A 27,041-nucleotide genomic window follows, 5' to 3' on the forward strand; every position below is an offset into this window, starting at 1 on the left:
CAATGAAAAGTACATTCTCATCATCTGTCCAACCTCATCAGCTGGAAAGGTTGTCCACCCTAGTCCAGTGTTTATGTAAAATTAGTGTTTGGCTTTCCAGAAATGACCTTGTTTTAAACACCAAAACGACTGAGACTATGATTATGAACTCCTCCGAAGTACATACAAAAATCAGTCAGGCTCTTGTTTCGTTTTTGCCCAGCTCCTAAGCCCAGCAATCAAAATCTTGATGTAATATTACATTCTTCTCTGGGCTCTGACTTACATGAAAATCTCTGTCTTGTTCTTGTTAATTTCATTTAAGGAATATTTCTTACCTGGGGAAAAAAAAGAATCCATGCATGTGTGTCTTTGCGCTCAGATCATAGCATTGCACTGTTCACTGGTTTGTCTAAATCCTCCCTTTGACGCCTCCAAGCCATAAAAAATGCTGCGGTCAGACTACAGACACATTCCAGCAGGCGAGCTCACAACACCCCCATTTTATGCTCTTTACATTAGCTACCAAATAAAATAAGGAGCACTAAACAGCCAGGCACCAGATTAGTTATCTTTTAACATATTGCTATAATCGCTGTCTTTGATCCGAGGCTAAGAGTTTTCTAGTGGTTCTGAGCACCAGACTGAAGACTAAGGGGAGCTGAGCCTTTCAGTCCGTGCCACTGAGCATGTGCAACAGTCTACCTCTATGTTTAGTTGACTCTGTGGACTCTTTTAAAATACAGCTGAAAACATTCTTGTTTAAACAGGCTTTTTGCTAAATGTTTATTTTAACACTTTGTGATAGTTTTGTTTGTGAAAGGCAGGTAAGAAAAAAAAAAGCCTTACTTACTTACTAAACTCACATTCCTGAATAAATGTTTTTTTTATGTCATGTTTTTATTGGCTGTAAGCAGAAAAATCGGCATAATTTATTGAACTAAAAGCTTGAAAACGTCAATCTGTGGGTAATTAAACTATGTGATGCAAATGGACTGAGTTTAAATAGTCATATTGACCATTCAAATAGCTTTACACTAGACAAAGCAAACTTTATTTGTATAGCACATTTCAGTAGCGGGACAATTCAAAGTGATTTACGTGAATAAAAGAAAAGAAAAACAAAGGGAAGTACATTGCAGTGGTATAATAAAAGAATGTGAGGAAACTTGGACACTACAAACAAATGCTGTTTCACAACAGCCACATTTAATCGGTTGGTTAAGTGCCTTGCAGAGGTTAACATCAACATATAGTAGGAGGAAGTTGGACTTAAACCCAGAGCGTTTGCAGTTCAAGACAACTACACTAACCACTGAGCCACAGCCCCTTGTTGCCTTAGCCTGATGCGTCTTACATTCTGTTGTAGAAGTGGCTTATCACAAGGAATGCAACAATTATAGCTCCTATCCTGGGTAGGTCTGTGCATTATGGCTTTTGAAGCACCGACTCCAGCTGACGTCGACAGCCTGTGAGTCTTTTCATCCTTCACTCAAGGCTGCGGTCGTGATTATCGCTTGTTCCAATTTGCTCTGCCACACTTTTTCCTTTCTCTCAACTTTCCAATAATAGCCTTGGATACAGCCATCTCTTTAGATCCACCTTAGTAAGGAATGACCATTGCTGGCTTATTCTCCGTGAGCGACTGCCGACGGGACAACTGTGAAATCAGCAGTCGTTCCCATGGTTTTCCAGGCCATAACAAAACCTTTCAGTAATTTTTTTCTGCTCATATGTAATAATTTAATTTTCTGGAGAAACGGAATTTGGGGTTTTCATTTCCCAAAAAAAACCTTGAAATGCATCACTCCTTCCGTAATGAATCTAAATGATGTGTGAGCTTAACCTCTTAAAATGAATCAACTTTTTAATCTATCTGTAGACGGAGCAGGACAGGATTTAAAGGTTTGATGTTCATCAGCAGAAATGCCTTGTCGGCTTTGTCTGTCTTCATCGCAGTGAGAGCAAAATGTAAAAAGCCAGGCATGACACGGCACTGACGCCTTGAGTACGCGAAGGAGCCAAAAATGAAACGGATCCGTTTGTTTATGCTGACCATTTTCATGATGCCTGACAACAGCCGAATGAGTTACCGCGGACATGTGATAGCCTGCCTCGCAGGGCCTTGGCTGCAGCCTCGGCTTCATTCGGTTTCATCGTGGAAAAGCTTCAGAATCAGGGTTAAAGCGTGTTCACTGTCTAACGAACCCTTTACTTCTGCCCCTTCGTAGACGTGAACGAGTGTGAAGTGGACCCGTGTGAGGGGAAGGGTCGCTGCATGAACAGCTACGGCTCCTACACGTGTCAGTGCCACAGCGGCTACAGCCAGGTGATCACCCAGAACAGGAAATTCTGTCAAGGTGAGACGCAGTCCAGTCTACAGTAGGACATATCATGTTTCCAGTTGTGCGCAAGTCTGCTGTTAAAACTCTCTTTTTCTTAAGGCACTTCACGTTTTCTGTCCGTCAGCAGCAACTGTTCCTTTTTTTTTAAAAACATCCTCTTGTAATTAATTTCCTGGAATATAACGGCCACTTTCTTTTCCGCTCTCCTCGGTTTGGCAGACATCAACGAGTGCAGCATGCCCAGCAAGTGCCAGAACGGCCAGTGCATCAACACGGAGGGGTCTTACGCTTGCGAGTGCAACGCCGGCTACAGCGAGTCACGGAGGGGCCTGTGCGAAGGTGATTCGCATTGGATCGGCACTAACTCGTGCATGCTAGCATATACGTGTTGTATTTTCCTCTTCTTAAAGCCAGGAGAACCATTCAGCTGTCTCCTTCTCTGCAGGATTGTGTGTGTGCGTGTGTATTTATTTGCCTTTATGACCTTTTTGTCACTTCTTTTCATTTGACGTGCGCATTGTTGGATGAAGCTTGTTGTAGTAACAACTGAATCAAACAATGTTTTAACTTTTTTTCCCCCCCGAGCAGATATAGACGAGTGCAGGGATCCCAGCTCCTGTCCCAACAGCATCTGCATCAACACTCTTGGCTCCTTCCAGTGCCAGGTCTGCGGGCCGGGCTTCAGGCCCGTCGGTGGGAGATGTGTGGGTAAGGCAACCTAACACCCCATCAAAACAGCACGACAACCACCAACCCCCCCCCCTCCAGGGTCCTAAAACTGCCTTTAAACTGCTTTGTGGAAATAAACCGGCTTCCCCTCTGGGGCAGTAATACCTTTCTGTTTTGGTTTACGGTGACGTAACTCACTGACAAGGTGAAAGGGAACTTTTAACTACTTGTGATGCAGTGCAGTTGACTAAGTAGCGCGGGCTGAATTGAATTTGCAGCCCCGCGGCCTTTTTACTCAGAGGGATGCTCTCTACGCTGATGTGCATGAAAATCAGAAATTAAATTAAATCTTTTGCTTCAGCCGAGTTTATATTGGATATCTAGGGTCCTGTGTGGAACATTCCTGAGCTCACATAACAGCCTGAAACCACAGCGAATGATGGTTATATTGCCTGGATTGATCGCAATACCCCACTTCTTTTTTTTTTTTTTTACTCGTTTAGTGATTCCATGTATCCTCCCAGCGTTTGCATATTCCTGTTATTGTTTAAACTCATTCAGCGTGTTATTCCTGCTCTCTTTCGTATCACCAGTTCCATAAAAAGATTGTTTGTAATACTTCAATTTGGGAGAGTCCAAATATTTTTCTCTTGGCCAGAAACTTAAATAAACAGCGTATTATTGTTGGAGGGCTCTGACCAGTGTAAATGTGAAGCTCAGCAGAGGCAAGCGGTGCTTTATTACCGCCGATCCGGGTAGGTGAGAGAAGCGAGAAGTCACAGGAGATGTACGACGGGGACCGAAAGGTCAATTCCCTACAGGAAAGAGGTCGTGGCACAAAAACAAACCTGCCCTCTCGCTCACGATGCTGTCTGCGATCCTACCAGGGCTTAGCAACGGTCGCCAGATTACACATGGCGCGTGTTTTCTTAACGCTAACATGCTCTGAGCTTCCAACCTGAAAGTGGCTTCATTACATAACAGCGTGACTGGTGTTACATGTCCATTCCCCTCCCGATGACCTTCCACACCTCTAATTTGTTTGGAAATCCAAGCTCCTGTTAGATTCCAGAAATGTGAAAATCTAGACCAAACGAATGATGGAAAATGTGAAGAGTAATCTTAGTGGAGTTTTTCAATTCTTCGTCGTGACTTTCTAAGGGAATGACGCTCATGTTTAAAGTTTGATGATGATCCTTTCGCCTCCAAAGAAAACAACACTTCAGCAGTTTTTCTTTTTCGTTAGTTTGTTAAATGTATTCATTATGTGTAAATCTGTAGCATATGCAGGTGCTTACAAAAGTGTTTATGCACCATTGCATAGGTATCTCAGATTTTATTTATTAGATCAACACAAAATCATGTGTAATTGTGAAGTGAAAAGAAAAGGAATCTGAAAAGTGTGGCATTCATTTTTACCCATTTTTACCCAGCCGCAGCTCTTTCGACGTATGTCTTTACCGCTTTTGCACGTCTACAGCCTAAAATTTGGACCTATTAATTTTTGTAAAGACAGGTTTTATGGTGAACATGTGTTAACAGCGATTTTAAAGTCTTGCCTCAGTTTCTCAATTGGATTTAGGTCTGAATTAATTAATTAATCATATTGTGATCTAAACAATTCTATTGTAGCCCATGCTCTGTTTCGTGCTGCTGGAAGGTGAACCTCGGACCTGGTTTCTAATCTTTTTCCAGCCTCTTTCCTGCAAAAGAGAATAATCCCCTCAGCCTAATGCTGCCACCCCTTGTTTCACAGTGGAGACGGTGATCGTGGTAAAGTGCATGTTAGCTTTACTACAAACATTTCATTTTGGGTGTAGGGCTAAAAAGTTCTTATCTGACCAGAGGACCTTCCTCCTGCTATTTCATAAATGCCAAATTTATTAAAATGCACAACTAGTAGCTGTCGGTTCAATCTGCTCTCCCACGTGAGCTGTGGATCTCTGCAGCTCCTCCAGAGTTATCATGGAACTTTGCATAGTTACCCCGCTCCTTGCACTAAACCTGTTGGTTTAGTGCATTGTCTTGGTGGGTTGAGCTAAAACACGACTTTATTCCAACATGTCTGCTGTGTTTCCTGGTTTTTATGATGTTGTTTGTTCACTGATGTTCTCTACTAAACCCCACAGGCCTTCACAGAAAGCTGTATTTATGCTAAGAATAAATTATACACAGGTGGGGTCTATTTATTCTATTTAGACCTCTTCTGAAGGTAATTAGTTGCACTGTATGTGATTTAGGAGTGGACTAAATAAATATGCTCACCGCAAATACCAGATTTGTATTTGTAAAACATTTTAGAACAACCATGTATGCTTTTTTTATCACGACTATTATGCCCTGCTTTGAGTTGCTCATGTTATAAAATATCTGAATCTGAATGAAATACACTGAAGTTTTCAATATAACTAAATGTTTTAAATACTATTTCGACTATCTGGGAAGTGTAATTGATAGGCCATCTTTAAATCAGGGTTCACTGCAGATATTTTAACTCTGAACATTTACAGAGACAGTGTGAACAGAGCCGTCAGTGTACGTTTGACGCTGTGGGAGTCACATAAAAAGGCAGCCCCAGCCCCTGGTATCCAGTATTTGCTTCAGTCAATTGAAAGCAGCGCAGTGCGGCAGTTTAGGCCCAATTGGCCGAATCCAGGATAAGCCTAATTGTTGGTGTGATAGAGAAAACAGCTCCATTCCCTTGTCAGGGCTTATCTGGGAGGTCTGAGTGAAGCTGGATGATTGCAGAGAAAAGTGCAGGGCCACACTGACAGACGCCTGGCTCTGCCTGTAGTTGGAACAACAATACTATCTTTGTGACTCTTTTATGTTGCGTTTGCTGCGTTTTAGGGTCCATATCAAATCTCAGGAACATCCTCCCGGAAAAATCATTCTCTTTCCATTCCTCTTTGAACACCTCCCCGTCTCTCACTCACCACAGTGTCATCCGATCCAAAACAATGCCACTCTTAACACTTGATAAAATAATGTATTTATAACACCGGGTTGTTGCACAGCCACAGTTTCTGAAATGGAAAAGAAAACAACTGGCACAAGTCATAAACTACTCTTATGATGATGAGATTTAATGACTGCAGCTTGCAGTTGTTCTGTGTGCTAGTTCTCTATTACTCTTTAATCACTTTTTAAAATCCCGGACAGACCAAATTTTGATGACGAAAACACAAATCAATCATCCTGACTTGGCAGCAGCAACAGCCATCAAGTGTTTGCAATAACTAGAATCTCCTCGCCCACTCTTATTTTAAGAATTGCTTAGCCACTTTTTTTGAGTACAGTTAAGGTCATGCCACAACATCTTAATCAGATTTGAGTCCAGTCGTTGAATAGATCAACTTGACCTTAATTGTGTCTTGTTGAGCCTTTCAGGGCTAGACTTGGTGGTCTGGTTTGGACCCTTTGGTCCAGTGGAACTCAAACGCTGAAACGAGTATCTGACCTCCCGGAAGAGTCGGTAATTCGCTCTTGGAGTAATTCTGGTAGATCCGTCTTTCCTGGGAAGGTTAACCGCTGCTACATTTGTATATGCATATATTTGTAGAAAGTGGCTGTGGTTAGCTGGAGTCCAAATCCTTACAAATTACTTTGCAATTCCCCTTTCCAGACTGAGAGATGTTTGTGATTTCTCATTTTTGCTTCTTTTAGATTGGTGCTTCATGCTTTACTTTTTGGGGTCTTTTAGGTTTCTTCAAGCTGTCAGAAAGACGCTAATTAGGTGATTTATTGATTCTAAATGTGAGTATGTGTAGTAATTAATTATTTAACAAATGGAGGAATTATATTTATGTTTCAGTCTCGATACAGGTTTAACAGTGGAACAACAGTGGCGCTAGCCTCTTACCTCTATTTCCAGTGTACATAAATGTCAGCTCCTATCTAAATAACCCAGTAAAGAAAATGGGACAACCATTTAAAAGTTAGAAAAATAGTTTTGATGTTTTAGGCTTAGTGTTGTTTTTACGTGGTAGAGGTTGGCTTCAGTCTTGGTTGCTCTGAGACTAGTTGTTAGTATCAGCCTCCAGAAACAACTGAATAAAATCTAAGTAAATCTGGATTCCTACTAAACTGAAAGATCAAAAGATTGATCTCGTACGGAGTTTGACTTTTTAATAAAGCCTAATTTCAAAATCCTGAACCGTCTTTTTTATTTGTTTTTGTTAAAAACTAATCTTTCCAGACAAAAATCAGAGCAGCTGAGATTTTGTGTTTGTATTATTGTATTTTGTGAACAGACATTTGAACCACATTGTGCAGCCCCGTTAAAAAGAACCCATTTCCCATTCGGTCAGTATCTTGCTTCACTCTGTTCTCAGATGTCAATGAATGCTTGAACCAAACCATGTGCGGCCACGGTCGGTGTGTCAACACAGAGGGATCCTATACATGCAACTGCTTCCACGGCTACACGCTCTCACCAGACAATGTTTGCCAAGGTAACTGTCTGTCGGAAGGTATTTATGCAGCATGACCAAGTAGGAGCCCTGTGACTAGTTCTCCACAGCGCTACTACAGAAGCCTCCAGGCACCACTACAGGCTTATAAAAATGCTACAGAGGAGTTTGCAGCCGTTTTCTGAGGAACTCCTGTTTCCCTCCTGTATCGTTTCTCCAGATGTGGATGAATGTGTGCTGCCGGGAGTCTGCCTCCACGGCCACTGCGTCAATCTGGACGGCACCCACCAGTGCACCTGTAACCTGGGTTACGAAGTCTCCTCAGACAGGAAGTCTTGTGAAGGTCTGTTAGAAATTATCTGAAGCTATTGAGTGTAACTCATCGGTGCATAAGCCTCTGCTAATGAAGCGCTCCCAACAGCAACGTCATGTCTGCACATTATTACCGTTTTCTAGACCTCGACGAGTGTACGAGTGGCACAGCCTGCCCGGCGGGGATTTGCATCAACACAGCAGGTTCCTACACTTGCCAGAATTGCGGGCCTGGGTTTGGACCATCCGCTGATGGGCTGAGATGCGAAGGTAAGAAAGTGGCCATCTAATGATTTAGACTAATCTGCTGTGTGTTGATGATATGTTGGCCTACTTGCGGTGAATTTGTTCTCTCCGTTTCCAGACGTTGATGAGTGTGCGCAGGGAGACCTTTGCTTTGGAGGGGTCTGTGCTAACACGGAGGGATCCTTCGTTTGCACCCGATGCAAAGCCGGCTATAGAGTGTCTGAGGACAGGCAGAGATGCGAGGGTACGTTCAGTCTCCAGTTTTTCTTTCAGTATAGCCATTAGTGTTTCTCAGCACATCTGTCCACTTTGTAAGTCCATTGTTAAATAGTCTTTGCCCCTCATTAAATCTTATTCAGTCTCACCGTAAACATACATGCGTGTCTATGTGTCGGTCCTCCTCAGATATTGATGAGTGCCAGTTCCCGTCTACCTGTTCCAATGGGATCTGTCTAAACTCAGAAGGGTCCTATACATGTCAGAACTGCCCTGCAGGGTATCAAGTGTCTTTTAATGGGGAATTCTGTCAAGGTTGGTTTATTTAACATTTCTTGCTTAAAATGTTAGCGGTAATAAGACCTCTGTGTAATGTACTCTAACTTCTTGATTATAGAGCAGAATTTGGTTGTTAAAAAAACCTTGTATTCATAATGAGTACATAAAGCAATCTTTTGTTCTTTGTTGTACTTGTTCCTTTATGAGTTCAACAAATTATGCCCACCCAAGGAAAAGGTTCAGATTTTTTCATGGAACTACCGGTAGCTTCAGTGTATTTTGTTGGTATTTCACATGTCAAATCAATACAACGTAGTGCATAATTGTGAAGTAGAAGTAAATGTTATCTGCTTTTCAATATCTTTTAGAAATAAAAATGAAAAACAATTACTGCATTTGATGTTAGGCTCCCCGAGTCAATACTTTGTAGAATCACAATTCTGCAATTAATGCGTCATGTCTTCTGGGGCTATCAGCTTTGATTGTCTAGAAACTGAAACATTTGACTATGTCTCTTTGCAAATAGACTCCAGCTCAGTCAGATTGTAGAAGGTGTATAACATCAATGTTCAAGTAATTTTGCAGACTCTCAACTGGATTTAAGTCTAGCCTATGATTGAGACGCCAATCCGACACATGAATGTTTTTTAACCATAGTTTATTTTTTACTCCAAAGTTGAAATTTCTAACTTTCAGGTACAATAAATAAATAAATACAAATAACTCAATGCTCGATCTGAAGTGATTTCTCTTCAGCCCTCACCTCAAAATCCAACATGGCTGCCTTGCACGTGAAAACTCGCAATAGCCTCAGTAAAAACAATATATCTACAATTCTCATGGTTTGTTTCTCTTTGAATTTATCACTCATGCTGTGCTATTCAAACTTCATTAGCTGATGTTTGGACATACAATTTGAAGAGACATACATTGTTATTAGTGTTTATTTCTCATAGGAATTAGAAATCCACATCAAACCCAACTGAACATGTTAGGTTTGTCAATTTATTAAATAACTATTAGCCTTTATTTTAAATATTTTGACTACAGACAGTGCAACTACCACCAATGGTACTTATACCACAGTTTGAGAACAACATATCTTAGCTATTCTCCTCTAGCTATGCGTGTATGTTTAGTGTTGTCCAGTTTGATCGTGAACCTTTTCAGTCTTTTGTAGCCTCTATGTGCCTGATTGTAATATGTATTTGAAATAGTGCAGACATGGTTGCTTTTCTGATTTTAGCTTTTAAAATGTCTTAAAGTGTGCATTGTCCCACAACAGATATTGATGAGTGTGCCGTTCCAACTACATGCCCCCGGGGACAATGTACAAACACAGAGGGTTCATTCAAGTGCGTCACCTGCCAGCCTGGCTTCACAGTCTCTGATGATGGACAAGAATGTAAAGGTAGAGCTGAAGTTTTTAATTTCTATTCTGCCACTGCTTTTATTTAAACGTGCCTCCGATCCAGATGAGTTTCAGCAAAAGACATGTCAAGTTTTGTTTGCAATTTTCGCCGCTGATTTAGGCTGTGTTTACGGAGCATCAGGTGTGACAGCCAGGAGCCAAAATACCTTCATATTAAACCAATAACTCCCAGACATAACATCATAGCTGGATCCTGGACGGTTCCATCATTTGGCATTAATACTATGATCTGTGCTTATTTGAGTAAGACACTAAACCTCGAAGAGAACAAGATGATGTCAGGCAAATATCTTGCAGATAGCGCGGCTCAAAAGACCGTTTCCTAATTGATTGCAACTGGCAGTCTTTATTTATTTGAAGCCAAAGATGGTGATCTTGTGTCTATGATGTGTATTTGTGTCCAGATGTGGATGAGTGCTCAGACGGTAACTTGTGTCCTGGCCAACTGTGCGTTAACACCCCAGGATCTTACACCTGCAGGAGCTGTGGAGCTGGTTTCCAACTGTCTGAGGACAGCCACACCTGTGAAGGTAAAACACAATCAACACAATCAGGTTTCAGTCACACCGCATGATTAGAAAGACATTTGCTGTGCTCTGTGATTTTTCTTGACATAATTTGTTAGATCAATGCGGTGCAATGGCAGCTCTGACAAATCCCAAGAGGTTAGATGTGTCATGACTTCATCGGAAGGAAAAAAAGGAGTGATTATGTAAAAGAGATTCAAAAACCCTCCGAGTTAGTCATATATACCAGAGTGTGGATCTAGCCTGAGAGGAAGATCCCCCACTGATATGTGCCTCTGCATTGGGGAAATTATTTCAACAAAACAAAGTCCAAGTCAGTCATTTATGGGATTTTAATGGATGTATCTGGTGCCATGGAAAATATTAAGGGTTTAATGTAAAATGAATTCCACCTTTTATTACAATGCTCCGAGGCAAGTTTGCCCTGTTGAAGCTAAGCAGAGCTACGTATGTCAATGACATAAAGCTTATTTTTATGACTATTTTCTTTTCAGTTATGCTCAAGATAGTTGTTTATATTTCCATGAATGAAAATGAGAGATGTTAAATGTGGGACTCTGACCTTGGGTATAAACACATAATGCATGCTCACCAAAGACAAAAGCAGTAATAGGAAAGTGTCCAACTCAAATTTGAGTTTATAAAATGCAGATTTGTTTGGCAATTTATCTAGTTAGGAGGAATAAGTCATTAGAAATTCCCGAGTGCAGTAGCTTGAAAACCTAAGTAACCAACACCCTGAGGAGGGATTAAAAAATTCTCTGTGGTGAGCTCAATCGTCCTGTAATTAAGACCAACCTTGAATAGCCATCCAAGATAAAAACTGTTGAAACATTAGATTACTGGCAGGATTTTACTTTGACATTGTAATTTCTGCTGTAGTTCAGACCAGTATTATTACTGAAATGTCTGCACGAAACCACTATGTCACTAGAATGGTTGTACAATCTCATTTTTCAAAACATAATCAGTACTTGTTTTACTTGTTGAACTATAATACAGTAATCTGTCTGTCAAACCGATTATCATCCACTTTATCTCTAAGATCCATCTGGGATTAAGTCACTTTAATCTCCTGCTACAATGTGGTGGATGGAGGGAAAGTTCTATCCATTTCCTGCGTTCTACTTAGCTGCGATAAGGTCTTGGGGTAACACCCAAACATCCATATCCACTGTAATACTAGAACTGAGGTCGATGTGCTCTACTTTCTTAGTCTTAGTGAGGATGCGGGCAGCTGAAGCTGTCTGATTTCTTCAGGTGATAGAAGGCCGACTTTGTAATTGTCTTCAGATGCCCTTGAAGGTTCAGGTTTGAGTCCATAACTACACCCAGATTTTGGGCCTGATCAGTGGTTACTAGCTGAAGCTGTGTGCTAACTTTTGATCGCTCCTCTATTGGTCCAAAAATTATTACTTCAGTTTTATTTTATTCAGATGAAGGACATTTTGGCACATCTATGCATTGATTTGTTTTAGTGATTTACTCAGTGCTTGAATGGGTTCATAGTCACCTGTTGACATGGTGATGTAAAGCTGTGTGTCGTCTGCATAGTTATGGTAGCTGATGTTGTTGTTGTCTTTTATGATCTGAGCTAGAGGGAGTATGCAAGTATTGAATAGAAGGGGGCCCAGGATGAACCCTTGAGGAACCTATCATGTGATTTTTTTCGTCTCTGATGTAAAGTTACCTACTGACACAAAAAGTCCCTGTCCTTTAAGTAGGATTTAAACCAGTCAAGTGCTGTACCAGAGAGGCCGACCCAGTTTTCCAGGCGCTCTGACAGAATGGACTGATCGACAGTATCAAATGCTGCACTAAGGTCCGATAGTACCAGAACTGTGGTTCTTCCACAGTCTGTATTTATATAGATGTCATTAAACACCTTGAGATAGGCGGTCTCTGTACCGTGGTGAGCACAGAAACCTGACTGGAAAACGTCAAAGCGACTTGTCACTGTTAAGGAGATATTGTATTGTTGAAACACAGCTTTTTCAATAATCTTACTGATAAAGGGGAGGTTTGAGATGGGCCTGTAGTTCTGCAGTAGTAGTTTGTCCAAATTGTTATTTGTCAGACTCTTTTTAGGGTCTGAGGGAATACACCTGACAGAAGGGACATTTTAATTATCTGAGTCAAATCAGACTTTTTGACAGGCAAAACTTTCTTTAAGAAAGATGTGGGTAGAACATCAAGACAACAGGAGGAGAAATTTAGCTGGTGTCCTATTTCCTCTAAGCTTTTGTAGTTTATTTGGCAGAATTGGGATATTTTGGCTAAATCAGTTCTAGTTGGAGACACTTTGTTACTGAACTTGACATGGTTGTACAGACTGTCCCTCTAATGTTTTGGATTTCCTCAGTAAAGAAGTTAGCAAATTCAATGCAGGCCCTGGTAGAATGGAGTTCAGATACTAGTCACAGGAGGGTTTGTTAACTGGTCGACAGGGACAAATAAGGCACGAGCATTATGAATGTTTTTGCTGATGATCTCAGAGAAGAAAGATTCCCTTGCATTTTTCAGTTTCAAGTTTGCAAAGGCTCTCTCTATGTCATAGTGAATCTGGAGTCTAGTCTTTCACCACTTCTGGCCTGGGTGACCTGCTTCCTGTGAGAGATATATGGAAACCCTCTAAAAGAAAGGACCCAGGAGACATCCTGATCAGATGTCCAAACTACTTCAACTGACCTCTTTGATTTGGAGGAGCAGCGACTCTACTCTGAGCTTTCTCGACTGATGGAGCTCCTCACTTTAACTTCTAAGACTGAGTCCAGCCACTATATGGAGAAAGCTTATTTCATTGTTTTTTATCTGAGATGTCTTTCTTTAGGTCTCCGTCCTTATGCCATGACAACAGGTGGAAGTTGTGGCATGGACAGATCTTTATATCAAGCCATCTTTTTCCTGCGTCACTCAACAAGTGGCCCAATGTCTGTTCAACAAAGTTCTTGTAAAACAATTTTTTAAATTAAAAAAAAGTCCCTGTCCTGTTTACCTCAATAGCTCATAAGACATCAAAAATGCAGATGACCCATCCTCATCCATACATACTTCCATCCGGTCACTAAGTAAGGCTTGGCTACAATGGCTCTTTTGTTATGTTTTTAAAATATGCTTTGAAAAAAAAGATTGAAAGGCAGATTATTACTTATTTATTTCATACATTAAATATTTGTTTTAATCTGAATGTCCAGTGATCACATATCAGCAAGCTGGTGACTGTTTTTGCTTTTAGCAGTTATGCGTCACCTGTAATAACTGGCTATTTCCAACTTAATGACCATCCCACATACTCATCTGTCCACTCTTTTTCATAAGCTCACTGTCAGTGCAATCTAATAAAGAAGACTGTTCTTACTATATGGCAGCGCTTCAAGCTGAGTCACACTTATCCATTAATATTCTTTAAGGAGATAAGACAAAAGACCAGGCTCTTTTGGGATTTTCTTCTGATGATAAGCTATATCTAACCCTTTCTTCTTCTACTTTCTCTAAGATATCAACGAGTGCCAGGCCCCAGGTGTTTGCCTCACAGGTGTTTGCGTTAACACAGAGGGCTCCTTTTCCTGCATGTCCTGCGACCCGGGTTTCAGCGTTGCACCCAACGGCCTCTCGTGTGAAGGTACGAAACCGTGGGGTGTCACTCTGGGGTCACTAAAATTTATGATCTACGTGAAATCATTTTCGCAGTCATCTGTTCCAACGCTGCATGAACCCTCCTCTGGTAAGACAGTGTTGAAGGAGATGATGGATGATTTGTTCGTTGTGGTCTGGAAGCTGTTCGTCTTGCAGGAAAAAAAAAAAAAAAAAGCAGATTTTTTTTAGTGTGACCAAATAATTCATTGCTTGTGTAACTGTTGCATTGATCTTGATCCTGTGCAAATGCAGATGTGAATGAATGTGAAGATGCCAGCTTGTGCTTGGGAGGCCAGTGCACCAACACCATTGGCTCCTATAGCTGTTTGTGCCCATCTGGACTCGAGTTAGTAGACAGGACATCTTGCAGGGGTATTTATACATTTGACATATACCATTAGTGGTTTGCTAGTTCTCATGGGTTACCACATGCTGGCATGTTGACACAGCTGTATGAGTCTATTTGTGCTTGTTTGTGACAGACATCAACGAGTGTTTAACCATGGCGGGGATCTGCGGAGAAGGAAACTGTTTGAATACGGAGGGCTCCTACAGATGCATGTGTCCTGATGGATTTACCCCCACCGATGGACGCCCTGGCTGCCAGGGTAATGGGGAATCAGGATTTTTTTCAAAGCTATAATTAACTGGGTTTAGCAGGTTAACAGCTGACATGAGATGGTAGCAGTGACTTGCGGTAGGGTTCATAGCTGGTGAGGCATTGACGTCATCAGAGTCAGATTTACAAATATATACACTCTACAGAGTAGACTCATTGAAAAGTGCTGAAGGAGACTGATTGAGCCAAATCAATTCACCAAGAGACTTGGAAAAATTATTGATTCTTTAATGAAAAAATAAAAAAAAAAAAATTATTTGTCATTTGATTGATAACAGTTTATGAGTAATGATGGATTTCTGCATTTGCAACACATTCTTCTGTAAAAATTCCGTAAATAATGCTCGATAATTTGCTCTATCCATCTGCCTAAGTTTCATCGTGACCGCCAATGAACCAATCAGATGTTAGTAACAGAGCTTACACGCAAGTACGCTGGCTTCGTTAGCCTCTGCTGTACAAAACCTCGATAGCCGCGCTAACTAGTCAAAGCGCAAGATGAACGCGGCTTACCGTTCGTACACCTCAACCGCTCAAGACGCTGATGGACGTCGTTGGTGAACGGCTCCAATTTTCTTTAACGGAGAGTAGCCAGACTGATCTGCGAGTGAAACCTTGAAAGCTCGCGAGATCAGGATGGTCTCACGAGGCTAGGAGATCACTGCCAGGGAGGAAGGCCTTCCTTGATCAGTCCTGTTCCGGATCTATGTTTTAAGTGTTTTTAGTGCTTTACTTGTTTAGCGTAACTCGCTAATAAAACATCCAAACTCTGTCACTCTACCGTTTTTGGATTTCAGGAGCGGTGCTCCTTGATCGCCCCCCCTAGCCCTAGAGGCCAAGGAACTGCTGGCCTCACCTACAACCCGTTCTTTGCCGTTTATGATCACCCAGCAGCACACGAAAGCATGTTATCTGCACACAGTTTGATGACCAAAACACAATAAGCTATCCACATACATTAAATTGTGTCAATTGTTCAAACCAGTTCATAGCTGTTTGAACAATTGAATTTATGATCTAGAGACAGGAAGATGCATTCACAGAATGGAAGCCAGCACAGTTAACATGGGATTGCGCAATCCCAGGGGAGGCCAAGACCGCTGCTCGCTTAAAGAAAATATGATAAAAAATGAGGAAATTAGATAAAAAAAACTTTTATTACAAATGACTGAGGGAATCACAATTTATATTACGTTATCATCATTATATATTTTCTTTCTTTCCATGATGACAAGTGAGGCCTGGCCTCATTTGCCTCCCCTGACTGCACATCAAGGGATGGTAATATATTTATTTTACAGTTTTTAGCAAACATGGTTTAAATCACTTTTTACATAAAGTGCCTTTTAAAAGTATACCTACTCTGACTTTTTTTTTTACATAACAGCCACAAACCTCCATGTACTTCGTTGGGATTCTAAGTGAAGTGAGAAATAGAATGACAAAGATGCATGGTTCTTGTAATTTTTTGCAGGTTAAGATCTAAAAGTTTTATCATGCATTGAATCCCTTTAGTCCAATACCCCTTAATAAAATTCAGTGAACCCCATACGCCACAAGAGTCTCATACATTCTGAAGGTCCTTCTGTTCATAATTTTATCTCCCTGTAAGAGCACATCTGCTATGAGGTTTGTTAGAGAAGATTATTGCACAAAAACTATCTTAAAGACCAAGGAACAGACCAGACAGGTAGGGAGTAAAGTTGCAGAGACATTTAAAGCATGCTTAGGTTATACATAAATGTACCAAGATTTGGACATCTTATGGAGGACTTTTTAATCCATCATTTGGAACCTACAGGCTCATAACTCTGGAGCTGCTGCAGAAATTCACTGCTCAGTTGTGGGAATCTTTTGCAAGGATGAACATTTGTTGTGCGCTCCAAGAAGTCTGGTTATTACGGATGCCATTTTTCAAATAACGTCAGAAGAGGTCTTGATTGCAAACATGGGGATAAAGTACGAGACCAAAATTTAACCTATTTGAAGTAAAAGAAATCTATTATCTGGTGGAAAATGGACCTTGCTTAACACAATGTGAATCATGGTGGTGGCAGCATATTTATCTTCAGAAAGGACAGGATTTTTTTTAAGTTAATCAGAAAATGGATGGAAGTAAATACAGGATATCACTGGTGGAAAATCCGCTGAAGGTTGCTAAAAACATGACCTTGAAACTCACCTTCCAATCTTAAACATTCAGCCAGGACTACAATTAAACTCCTTCAAAATGTCTAGGCGACCCCAAAATGAAATTGAATTCCTGAGGCAAGTCTGTATTTACAGATGTTCTTAATCCAAAAGCAACCAAATTTAAGCAATTTAGCTATATATATATATGTATATATATATATATATATATATATATATATATATATATATATATATATATATATATATATATATATATATATATATATATATATATATATATATATATATATATAATTCAATTTTTTTTATATAGCACCAGTTCATGAAACATATCTCAAGGCACTTTGCAAAATCAAATTCAATCAGATTATACAGATTGGTCAAAAAAATTCCTATCTAAGTCTTGACAAGCAGCATTCACTCCTCCTGGAGAAGTGTAGAGCCACAGGGAGAGTCGTCTGCATTGTCCATGGCTTTGCAGCAATCCCTCATACTGAGCAAGCATGAAGCGACAGTGGAAAGAAAAACTCCCCTTTAACGGGAAGGAAAACCTCCCGCAGAACCGGGCTCAGTATGAACGGTCATCTGCCTCGACCGACTGGGGGGTTAGAGAAGACAGAGCAGAGACACAACAAGAGAGACAAAAAAGCACAGAAGCACACATTGATCTAGTAATCTGATCTACATTAGATGGTTACAGTGGGTGGTCTGTCTTCCCTGGATGATGTCACAGCTAACATAACGCCAGACCTGGTGTGCAAAGGAACACAGGGTTGCAGGATACAAATACACCCCACACTTTTCATTCTTTTATTTTTTATTTTATTTTGGAAGCCATGTGTCACCTTCTACTTCACACTCTATGCTCTACCCTGTGTTGGCCTATCTCAGAAAATCTCAGTGAAATGCGTTGAAGTTTGAGTTTGTTAAATAACGAAACGATTAAACGTATGAATACTTTTTAAAAGACATTATGCCAGCTTGCATGTGTTTCCTGATTCAATGCAGACGTGCTGTTCTCACCAAACAGTCCGGGGTGCCGAGGCTGAGTGTAATGGGCCATAGCTTCATCAACTGTCCCAGCTTGGACATCAGTTTGATGTTTTTCCAGCCGCACCCAGTAACCCACTGGTCATAAGATATGAAAAAATAGAACCTTATTGACAACTGAAGAAGACTTTTCAGCAAACTGAAGCTTTTGGTGTAAAAAAAAAACATGAAATTAATGGACAGAATGCTACAATTGAATCATGTTATTTCTGGTAGGTATTGAGGTAAAAAGTGGAGTTAACTGAATGCAAGTTTATCTAGCCTTGCAATATCCAGACATGAACTGAAAGCAGGTAACTCCCTAAAAATCACAGGCGAGGTCCAGCATGATACTTGCCAAGATTTACTTACAGTGGAGATCTATAGTTATTCCTAAAATGTGGACATCTTTCTACCAAAGTGGTGGCCATGCAGCAGCTTCGATATCCTCCAAACACTTTGAGCAAATTGCCCAGGCTGTGTCAGGTACTTTGGCTTGCTGCCACAGCAAATACTGGGCCCTAATTATCCTATAAATCAGCGGGCGTCGTATATTTTCTTGCAGTCTGCCATGGTGTGTACAGTGCTGACACAATGAAAGCCAGACCCCTCTGACATGAACCTACAGGGGGAGGAAGAGGGGAGGACAAGGGTTTGTGAGGTCATTTGGATGAAAGATGGGCTTTGGCATGTAATACCAATATGATGCTTGGTCCCAAAATGGAAAATGTATAATAAAAAGCTGACAACAGACTGAAACCCATTTTAACTTGATCCAGATTAGCAAGTTGCACCAATAGAAGATGTAGAAGCCAAAAACATAACCATAAATCCGTGGAGTTACAGCATGTTTGTTCTTTTGGCTTATTTAATCTGTTTTTCCATATTTTTTTTCTTCTTTAAATGTTTACCTTTTCATTTCTGTAAGCGTAATATGATTGTTGAGCATGTAAAAAGGAACCCTGGTGATTAATCCCCTCTTTCCTTCCTATCGCCCAAATGTTTTTACCATGTCCAAGTACTTTACACATTATGTCATTATGTTGCAATTATCCTCCCATCTACAGCTAATCATGCGTGTACCACTCATTTTAAGTTTTAATCTGAGTGAAATGTTCTCAGGCGGCTGAGGAGCGCCTGTCAGAAGTTTGCATACCCTCGACATCGGGCATGCATTCATTAATGCATTCAGACAATTGTTTTTTTCAATTTTGTTTTTGGAGGGGTGGTGAGGGTTTGGGGCTAAACTGTGCTACCACTACAATGTTTGACAGTTGCCGCAATGTTCCCAAGATTAAGCACAAACATTTTTTTTTTTTTTACTATCCACATAGCTCAACCTTTTTCTCATCTGACCATTAAACTTTTTCTCCAGAATGCATTTGGCTTGATCCTGTGAGCAGCTGCACATTTCCGTTTGGCTTGAAGGTGTCAATTTTAAAGCAGCCCTTCTCCCTTGTTCAGTGTGCTCTGTGTTCATTTCGCCGTGGACAGGGACACTGCTATAACCACGTCTTGCTGTTTATTACTGCTCTGAGCCCTAGTGGTTTATGATCATCTTAACCAAATTCCTTTTGTCTGAGGATGAGAGTCTGGTCAGATGTTTGAAACCTGGACAGAAAAGGCTGTTCGGCTAGGACAATGACCCAAGAAACACATCGAAATAGGTTTAATACATGTTAAGCTGCCTAACATTAACCTCAACCTTACTGAAAATGTATGGACTATGCCCAAAGGTTTGTTTAATCCTGAGAAACCAACTGATGCAAATTAGCACTACCACTTCTGCTGTTAAAATATGGCACCAGAATTAGACCAGAACCTTGTCGATAGCTAAGAAAGTGTGTGGTTTATGTGCATAAAAGGACGTTTTTGGTTGAAAAGCATCAATAAAAGCCTGATATAAATAAGATATGATGGCGAGGATGATGAGTGTAACCTTTTGACTGTTACTGTAAATATAAATATAGACACGTCTTCCTTTGATTTCAATTTTCCAAAGATCCAAATTAACAATAAAATGTACATTTTGAGCAAGTTCTTGATTAGACAGTTATTTCTTGATGCTTATCAAGAAGTTCCTTTTGTCTTCGATGACGGCAAATGTTCCCAACTATATATCTCAGTCTATGTCTGTCATAATTGTTTTTTTGTTTTTTCTTCTTCTATCTGTTGTAGATGTGGATGAGTGCAGCAGGGACGATGTGTGCGTTCGAGGACAGTGCTTGAACACCGCTGGCTCTTTCCTATGCCTGTGCGAAGTTGGATTCAAGTTCAACACTGATTCAGTTGACTGCGATGGTAAGATGAGCTGAAGCTCTGCTTGTGTCCAGTTGCGGCGGTCCCATCCTGGTGGTGGTTGACCCCTCCAACTCTGCCCTGAGCTTTGCCCTACATGTGCAGGCCAACGTGTCACCGTTAGCTGTTTGATGGTCATGCTACATTTAGGCTTAAGCGTAGTACCGTTGGCCATGATTGATTATCTATAGCACATGAGGACTGTGTTCCAGTAAAAGTGTCCAAGCCTGGCGTAGAGGCTTTCCTCCATGATCCCCGGGCTGAGAAGTTTGAATGGCTGGAGCCCTGACCTCCAACTCCCTCGAGGGAAGCATGAATGATCCCATTGTAAGCAGGAGGTGTTTTTCCCTCTGGAACGTCTCCCTTTAGCGCCTTCACAAGTTCTTTGGTGACTGTCATAATATTGTTTTTGGCCATTTTTGTTGCCTGCTTCGTTTACTAAGGACAGCTACACCACAGGCCTCCTGGCCAACTCATGTTGCACAGACATTACACTATGAGCACAGGAGCAGTGGAGGGAATACAACTATGTGTGTGGGGGGGTGCATGCATCTGTGTCTGACTCACAATGCAGCTAAATTTAGAGCCTTTTTTGTGAGATTCCGACAAACATTGTTCCCTAATGCAGACCAGGATGAGTGCAAGGAGTTTGGAAGCTCAGTGTGTGGTACCTGGACCTGCGAGAACACCATCGGCTCCTACCGGTGCTTCATGCAGTGCCAGCCTGGCATCCCTAGCGGAGACTGTGGTGAGTGATTAAATGATGTACAGCGCCTTGCAAAAAATGTTCAAACCCTTTTTCACATCGTGTAATGTTACAACCACACACTTCAGGGCTTTTTATTGGAATTTTGTTTTTGATAGACGTGCACAGAGTAGTGCATATTGTGGAGGGAAAGGAAAATAAGACGTACATTTTTTATTCAGACCTCCAAAGTTAATAATTGTTTTGGAACCACCATTAGATGCATATGCAGCAAGTCTTTTTGGTATGTGTCTCCTTTTTCATTATTCTTTGCAATATAGCTCAAGATGAGTGAGATGCAATGGAGAGTGTCTGACCTCTCAACTGTATTTTGATCTAAAGCATCCCCACACCATAATGCTGTCCCCCCTGTGGCATTGTGGGGATGTACCATGTTAATTTTCCTTCATAAATAGCATTTTGCATGTAGGTCGCAATGTGTTTTGATCTCATCTGAACAATGGACGTTCTTCCATGTGTTTGGTGCATCTCCTATATGGCTTACGGTAAACATTGCAAATGGGACTTCTTATGCCATTCTTTCAACAGTAGCTTTCTTCTTGCCGCTCTTCCGTAAAGATCAAATTTCTAGAGTTTACGACAAAGAGTTGTCATGTCAACAGATTCTCCCACCTGAGCTGAAGATCTCTGCAGCTCCTCCAGAGGTATCCTTGCCCTCTTAGCTGCTTTTCTGATTGATATTGTCCATGCACAGTTGTGTCAGTTTGAGTGGGTGGTGGTAGGTCTAAAACTTTCATGATGATGGATTTAACAGTTCTCTATGAGATAGTGAAGACTTGGGATAAAATTTCAATCCAGTCCTTCCTTAAACTTCTCCACAACTTCATCCTTTACTGGTCTGCTTTATTCTGTTTGAACACTGATTTTCCCAGAGAAACGTCTGAAACCTTCACAAAATAGTTGTTATAATACTGGGGTTAAATCAGACACTGGTAGTCCATATCCATATATATTAATTTATTACTGAAGGCAGTTGATTTGAATGGATTTTATTTTATTTTTTTAGTGTGAACGTAGTCAGACTTCTATTTGTGGAAAACCTTTAGACCATGTATCATTTTCCTTCCACAACAAAGTCACGCACTACTTTGTGGTCGACATGCAACAAAATGATGAAAAGGTTCAAGTTTTGAACAAGAGGACTGAATACTTTTAATACAAGCTACTGTGCATGTGCATTTGTGTCTCTGAAAAAACAGAGCCTCCCACTGTACATACACGGCCCTTCAGCCCACACGGATTATATTAACCCACCATCACAGGTGCAATGAGAAATGTCCTTTGAAATCAGAACACAAAGAAGAGCCTCATCATTGAAACCTTATTGTGTGGTTAGAAACTGATAACAGTGTCCTTTCCTTTGACAATGGAGTTAATTGAGCACTTCTGGCAAGTAGAGACCGGAGCTGAAACCTGATCATTTTTGTTCCCCCTTTTGGGGCAAGAACCATGAGTCCATCTTATTACCCTCTTTAGCGCCCCCTGTGGGAGACACTTGGCTTTTTATAATGCATGAATGAGGAATGCATGGATTGTCTGTTTAGTTGCAGGACTGAACCTCTGTTGTACAAAGGGATCTTGCAGACAGTGAATGCATCATAAACTCACACCTTCTACACCTAACCGATGGAGATTAGGAGGGACAACAACCAGTGACAGAATGAGCTTCTACCTTTTTGTTGTCACTATTCTGACATGTTTGGTTCATCATATTGTCTGCCTGGCACAAGCTGGTGAATGCAAAGGGCTATAGTGAGATAAGAACTGACTGAAGCCACCTGTCTACCTCCGAATCCTTAAAATGTATTTTTTAATTAGACTATGTGGAGCAAATATAAATAATATACAGGTCAGGATGTCTTACTGTGGTAGGACCTTGCAAAACCTCTGGAAACAACAACAAATCTGAATGTATTATATTGGTGTTCTATGTGACAGGCCAACACAAAGTAGTGTGTGACTAAAATGTTTTTGCATGTTTGTGTTCAATCTCCTGGTTTGTTACTTTGTAGAACCATCTTTAGCTGCAGTTACAGATGCAAGTCTTTTGCAGGTGGTCTCTACCAACTTTGAACATCTGTCAACTAAGCCTTTGGATTCTAACCTGACTCCGCCAGCTGGATTTCGCTCCGCCTAGCTCCACTCACATACATCTGGGACCTCTCCATAGGAATTGCCTTTTTTGAAGGCTGGGCCTTATCAAAAATCCTGGCATATGATTGGATAAGCCACTTGTCTGTCATCTTTATCGACGTACTATTTCAACCACTCAGACCGAAGCTAACATGTGACACTGATAAGAGCGACGCAGGAAAAAAAAAATTTCTTTTTTTTATGTGTTTGTGGCTCTAGTGGCACGCGTTTTATTGACAGTGAGCTGACAGGAAGAGGGTGGAAGACAGGCGGAAAAGCGCCGCGGGTCGGAGTCGATCCCGGGCCGACGTCGTCGAGGACTAAAGGCTTCCTAACATGGTTCGTGCTAACCGCTAACCGACAAGATGTCCGCTGCGGGCGCGCCCCGGAAAACAAAACTTGCCAAATTCGGTCGGGAGAAGGGCGAAAACATGGTTTCCACCAACAAAAGCCTTCAGAGGCGTTCTCTGATGTTCTTTTAATGAAACAATATTAGGTAGATTGGACAACACGGAAGAAATAGCAGCATCAATGTTAACGCTTGCTTCCTCGACGAGCCGCCATTGCTATCAAAACAGTCTCACGTCATGGTCGCGTCTCCACTACGTCACATCTATGAAATGCCAGCCCTGCGTCCTGATTGGCTGGACAATAAAATTGGTTGGAGAAATCACTTTCTATGGAAGATGTCCCAGATGTATGTGAGTGAAGCTAGGCGGAGCGACATACAGCTGGCGGAGTCAGGTTATTTGGATTCTTCCTTGCAAAATAACTCAAGGTCGTGTCAGACGGGAGCATCTGTGATCATCAGTGTCCGAGTCTTCCTGTAGATTTTCAAAAAGTCTCAGGTCTTGACTTTGACTGGGCCAGTCTGACAAGAATTTTTGCTTTGATCCAAACCATTTCAATATAGCTCTGGTTGTATGTTTTTGGATCGTTATCCTGCTTGAAGGTGAACGTTGTCTCAGGTGATTTGCCACCTTCTTCCACAGCTTCCCTTTATTCAAGTCCATTAAAGCACTATTTGTTGAGAGGATGACCATGGGTTTGTGGTTGAGTGAGACTTTGTATTTTCGGTTGATCTCTGTTGTCCTTTTGTCTCGTTGTTGTAACGCCAGAAAATGTGAAGTTACACTAATTATGTGACTTCTGAATGCAATTGGTTGCACTGGATTTTATTTAGGGAATGATGTTCCAGACGGAATACAACAGAACGTTGAATTTTCTTATGTAAAAGTAATGAGGGGTAAAGCATTTAACCATCTCTTTAATGTATCTCAAATGTTGCTTCTATTTTCACGAAATCCAGCTCTTCCAGTTCAGCTCTGACTCACACCTCCAGTTAGAGAACTTGCCCTCTGATCCCGACGTTGCCAGACGCCATACACAACAGCAGCTTGTTTCACCTCGCGATGGGAATATGTGGGAGATGCTGCCGTCACTTCAATAAAAGTCCAAGAAGGGCAGCTCACTTACTTCATGGCCTTTTTGCCTGCTTGTAAAAATCAGCCGATATTTAAAAAGGGAGCAGACGCTGTAATTTGCCGTTTCTGCAAGGGCCGGTGTTATGCCTTCGAAGGGGACAGCGGTTGTCGTTGGCTCCGCTCCCTGCTCTCATTTAGATTTAGGCGCCATGACATAAAAAGGAAAAACAGTTTTTTTTTTTCCCCCATGGCAAACGTCACCCACAATTGTGCTATAATGAGTGCACACAACCCCACCATGATGCTGTGGTTATTGTTTTTAGTTTTTAGTCACACTCATAGTCATAACTTCCCTTAAGCTATGCCATGTCTTTAATAAGGCTTGCCTTAAAGAGGAAATTGTCTGCGGTTACACTCTTGCCAACCTCCCACCCTTATAAATATATAGGAATTGGACCGACTTTAACGCGTTTGTTACCTTTCCAAGATGTGTAACCATGATATAGGAGATAAGCCCTGTTTGGTGTTACCTTAGGCAAGCTGTGGATCTTACAGTGGATCTCAGAAGTGTACAGATCCCTGTTAAATTTGCATAATTGCTGTCATGTGACTACTATAAACCATTGTACAGCTTTTTCCAAATTCAATGTACATATATCCTGTACACTTAAAATAGGTACAATAATCTGGGTGCCTAAGTGTGCAAACCCTTAAAATAATCCTTTGTTGAAGCACCCTTTGAGTTAATTTTACGATTAAGTTGTCTTTTTTAGAAGTCCATTTTAAAATCTCTCCAAATCTGTAAGATTTTGAAGACATCTCTTGCCCACAGCCCTCAGATAATTCCAAATATGCTCTTTCAGATATAATTCTGCACTCTGACTACACTTCTTCATAACAGTATTTCTCCTCTGCTGAAGCCGTTCTTTGATTGGTTTGATGCACATTTGGATTCAGTGTGACGGTAAAAATAAAACCACTGGATGATTACATAGATGAATACATAGCCTTTACCTGACTAATACCATTGTACAATGAGATCATTATAATTCTTTATGGTCTCTCAATAAACTAAAGGACGCAAATGAACAAATGTCATAAAAGTCCACCTAGAACAGCTGAACGTTATTTCAGGTTGAACAGATTCACAATTGGTCATATAAAGAAAACGAAATCCTGAACTTGAGATCAAAACTTGCTCCAACAAAGTATTAATTTAATGATGTGAAACCAAGTTATATATTAGTTTGTTTAGTCACCTTCCAACCTTAAACATTCAGCCAGGGCTACAATCAAACTCCTTCAAAATGTCCAGGCAACCCCTAAATTGAATAGAATTTCTGAAGCAAGTCTGTACATACTTGAACAGATGTTCTTAATCCAAAGTCCACCAAATTTAAGCAATTTAGCAATATATATATATAGTCCTCAGAGAAAACTACTGCACATTTTGCATGTGTGCCCCTGCACCCCTGATTGAATGGATCGCATGTAACTTGTCAGTATGCCATCAGGTGCCTCAGAAACCTGTTAAGCACCGATTCATCTAAATCAGATGGATGGCAGCAGAGAAACACCTGAGGCCAGCTTCACACTGACTCTGTTCTTTGCACGCACCGTCCTCCAATTGCAAAATGAAGTCCAAACTGGATGCGTTCAGGATCTGCTCAAGCATCCGGACAGTCCCGCCCCCATCCCTCCTTTACTTCGAAATTATACTATCCGCTTTACACTTCCTGTGGCTGACTTCCTGTCTGACTCGTGTTTTGCTCCGTTTTGCTCCGTCATCTGTCAGAAATAGACTCAATCCATATTTATGATGGACGACGGAGGAGGGTTCTCTGTCATTCCGCAGCACAACGTAGCCAGTGGGAAATACCCCACTGACTGAAATGGCTTTTATCTGTGATGGAATAGAGTATGCACATGATGGAGTCTGTGTGAATGAAGGGTGAGACATGCAGTAGAGTGGGTGCTGAGAGATAGGGCTAGGGACCACTGCTGTACATCATATGTGTCTCATCAAAGGTGGTAAAAGGTTTGGAATACAAATCCCTGGCTTTTTAACAGAGCCGTGCACAGATTTTAGAGCAACTGTATCTCTACAGGTACTATTCCATGAGAGAAAAAACCTCATCCCATCCTCGCCTACTGGTGTTTGTTGCCCAGTTATTATGGGAAATGGAGGATAGGGTGACCCACCAGTCACACATCTGTGTATTTTCGCCACTATACTTATACGAAGACATGTAATAAGGACCTCATTATAATCCCTATCCATACTGAAATCAAAGCGCTTGCAGGAAGCGGATTACCTTGGTGAGACTATAAGGATACATGCTTGTTAACATCAGTTTCCCTCACCTCCGTTAAACTACTCCCCCTCTGCTCTGCTTGCATTATTTTTCCCCCTCAGGCAATTCACAGGGCCAGTAGTGTCCTTATGTAAATCATTATTACATGGAAAGAGGAAGAAAAAAAAACATCTCTGCTTCCTGCTGATGTAAGGCTAGCTCTTGGTGAAGTTATCTCATTTTCTTTTCATTTTTCTTTACTGTTTTTTTT

At 41.1% G+C, this 27,041-nt stretch overlaps 1 protein-coding gene across 3 annotated transcripts in view; it reads left to right on the plus strand.

The window, feature by feature from the left end:
- LOC105916778 (latent-transforming growth factor beta-binding protein 2) overlaps nucleotides 1-27,041 on the plus strand; it is a 140,793-nt gene that overhangs the window by 95,734 nt on the left and 18,018 nt on the right. Inside the window, exons 17-31 of one of the 3 annotated variants that reach the window (XM_036150700.1) lie at nucleotides 2,211-2,339; nucleotides 2,544-2,663; nucleotides 2,913-3,032; nucleotides 7,328-7,447; nucleotides 7,626-7,748; nucleotides 7,862-7,987; nucleotides 8,082-8,207; nucleotides 8,369-8,494; nucleotides 9,744-9,869; nucleotides 10,295-10,420; nucleotides 13,914-14,039; nucleotides 14,306-14,425; nucleotides 14,536-14,661; nucleotides 20,034-20,156; nucleotides 20,782-20,901. In XM_036150700.1, the coding sequence (XP_036006593.1) occupies nucleotides 2,211-2,339; nucleotides 2,544-2,663; nucleotides 2,913-3,032; nucleotides 7,328-7,447; nucleotides 7,626-7,748; nucleotides 7,862-7,987; nucleotides 8,082-8,207; nucleotides 8,369-8,494; nucleotides 9,744-9,869; nucleotides 10,295-10,420; nucleotides 13,914-14,039; nucleotides 14,306-14,425; nucleotides 14,536-14,661; nucleotides 20,034-20,156; nucleotides 20,782-20,901 (1,857 nt within the window). The remainder of the gene's footprint in view (nucleotides 1-2,210; nucleotides 2,340-2,543; nucleotides 2,664-2,912; nucleotides 3,033-7,327; nucleotides 7,448-7,625; nucleotides 7,749-7,861; nucleotides 7,988-8,081; nucleotides 8,208-8,368; nucleotides 8,495-9,743; nucleotides 9,870-10,294; nucleotides 10,421-13,913; nucleotides 14,040-14,305; nucleotides 14,426-14,535; nucleotides 14,662-20,033; nucleotides 20,157-20,781; nucleotides 20,902-27,041) is intronic. The other 2 variants (XM_036150701.1, XM_036150702.1) reach the window with 2 other exon arrangements.

Source organism: Fundulus heteroclitus, chromosome 19 (genome assembly GCF_011125445.2).
Source record: "Fundulus heteroclitus isolate FHET01 chromosome 19, MU-UCD_Fhet_4.1, whole genome shotgun sequence".
NCBI lineage: Eukaryota > Metazoa > Chordata > Actinopteri > Cyprinodontiformes > Fundulidae > Fundulus > Fundulus heteroclitus.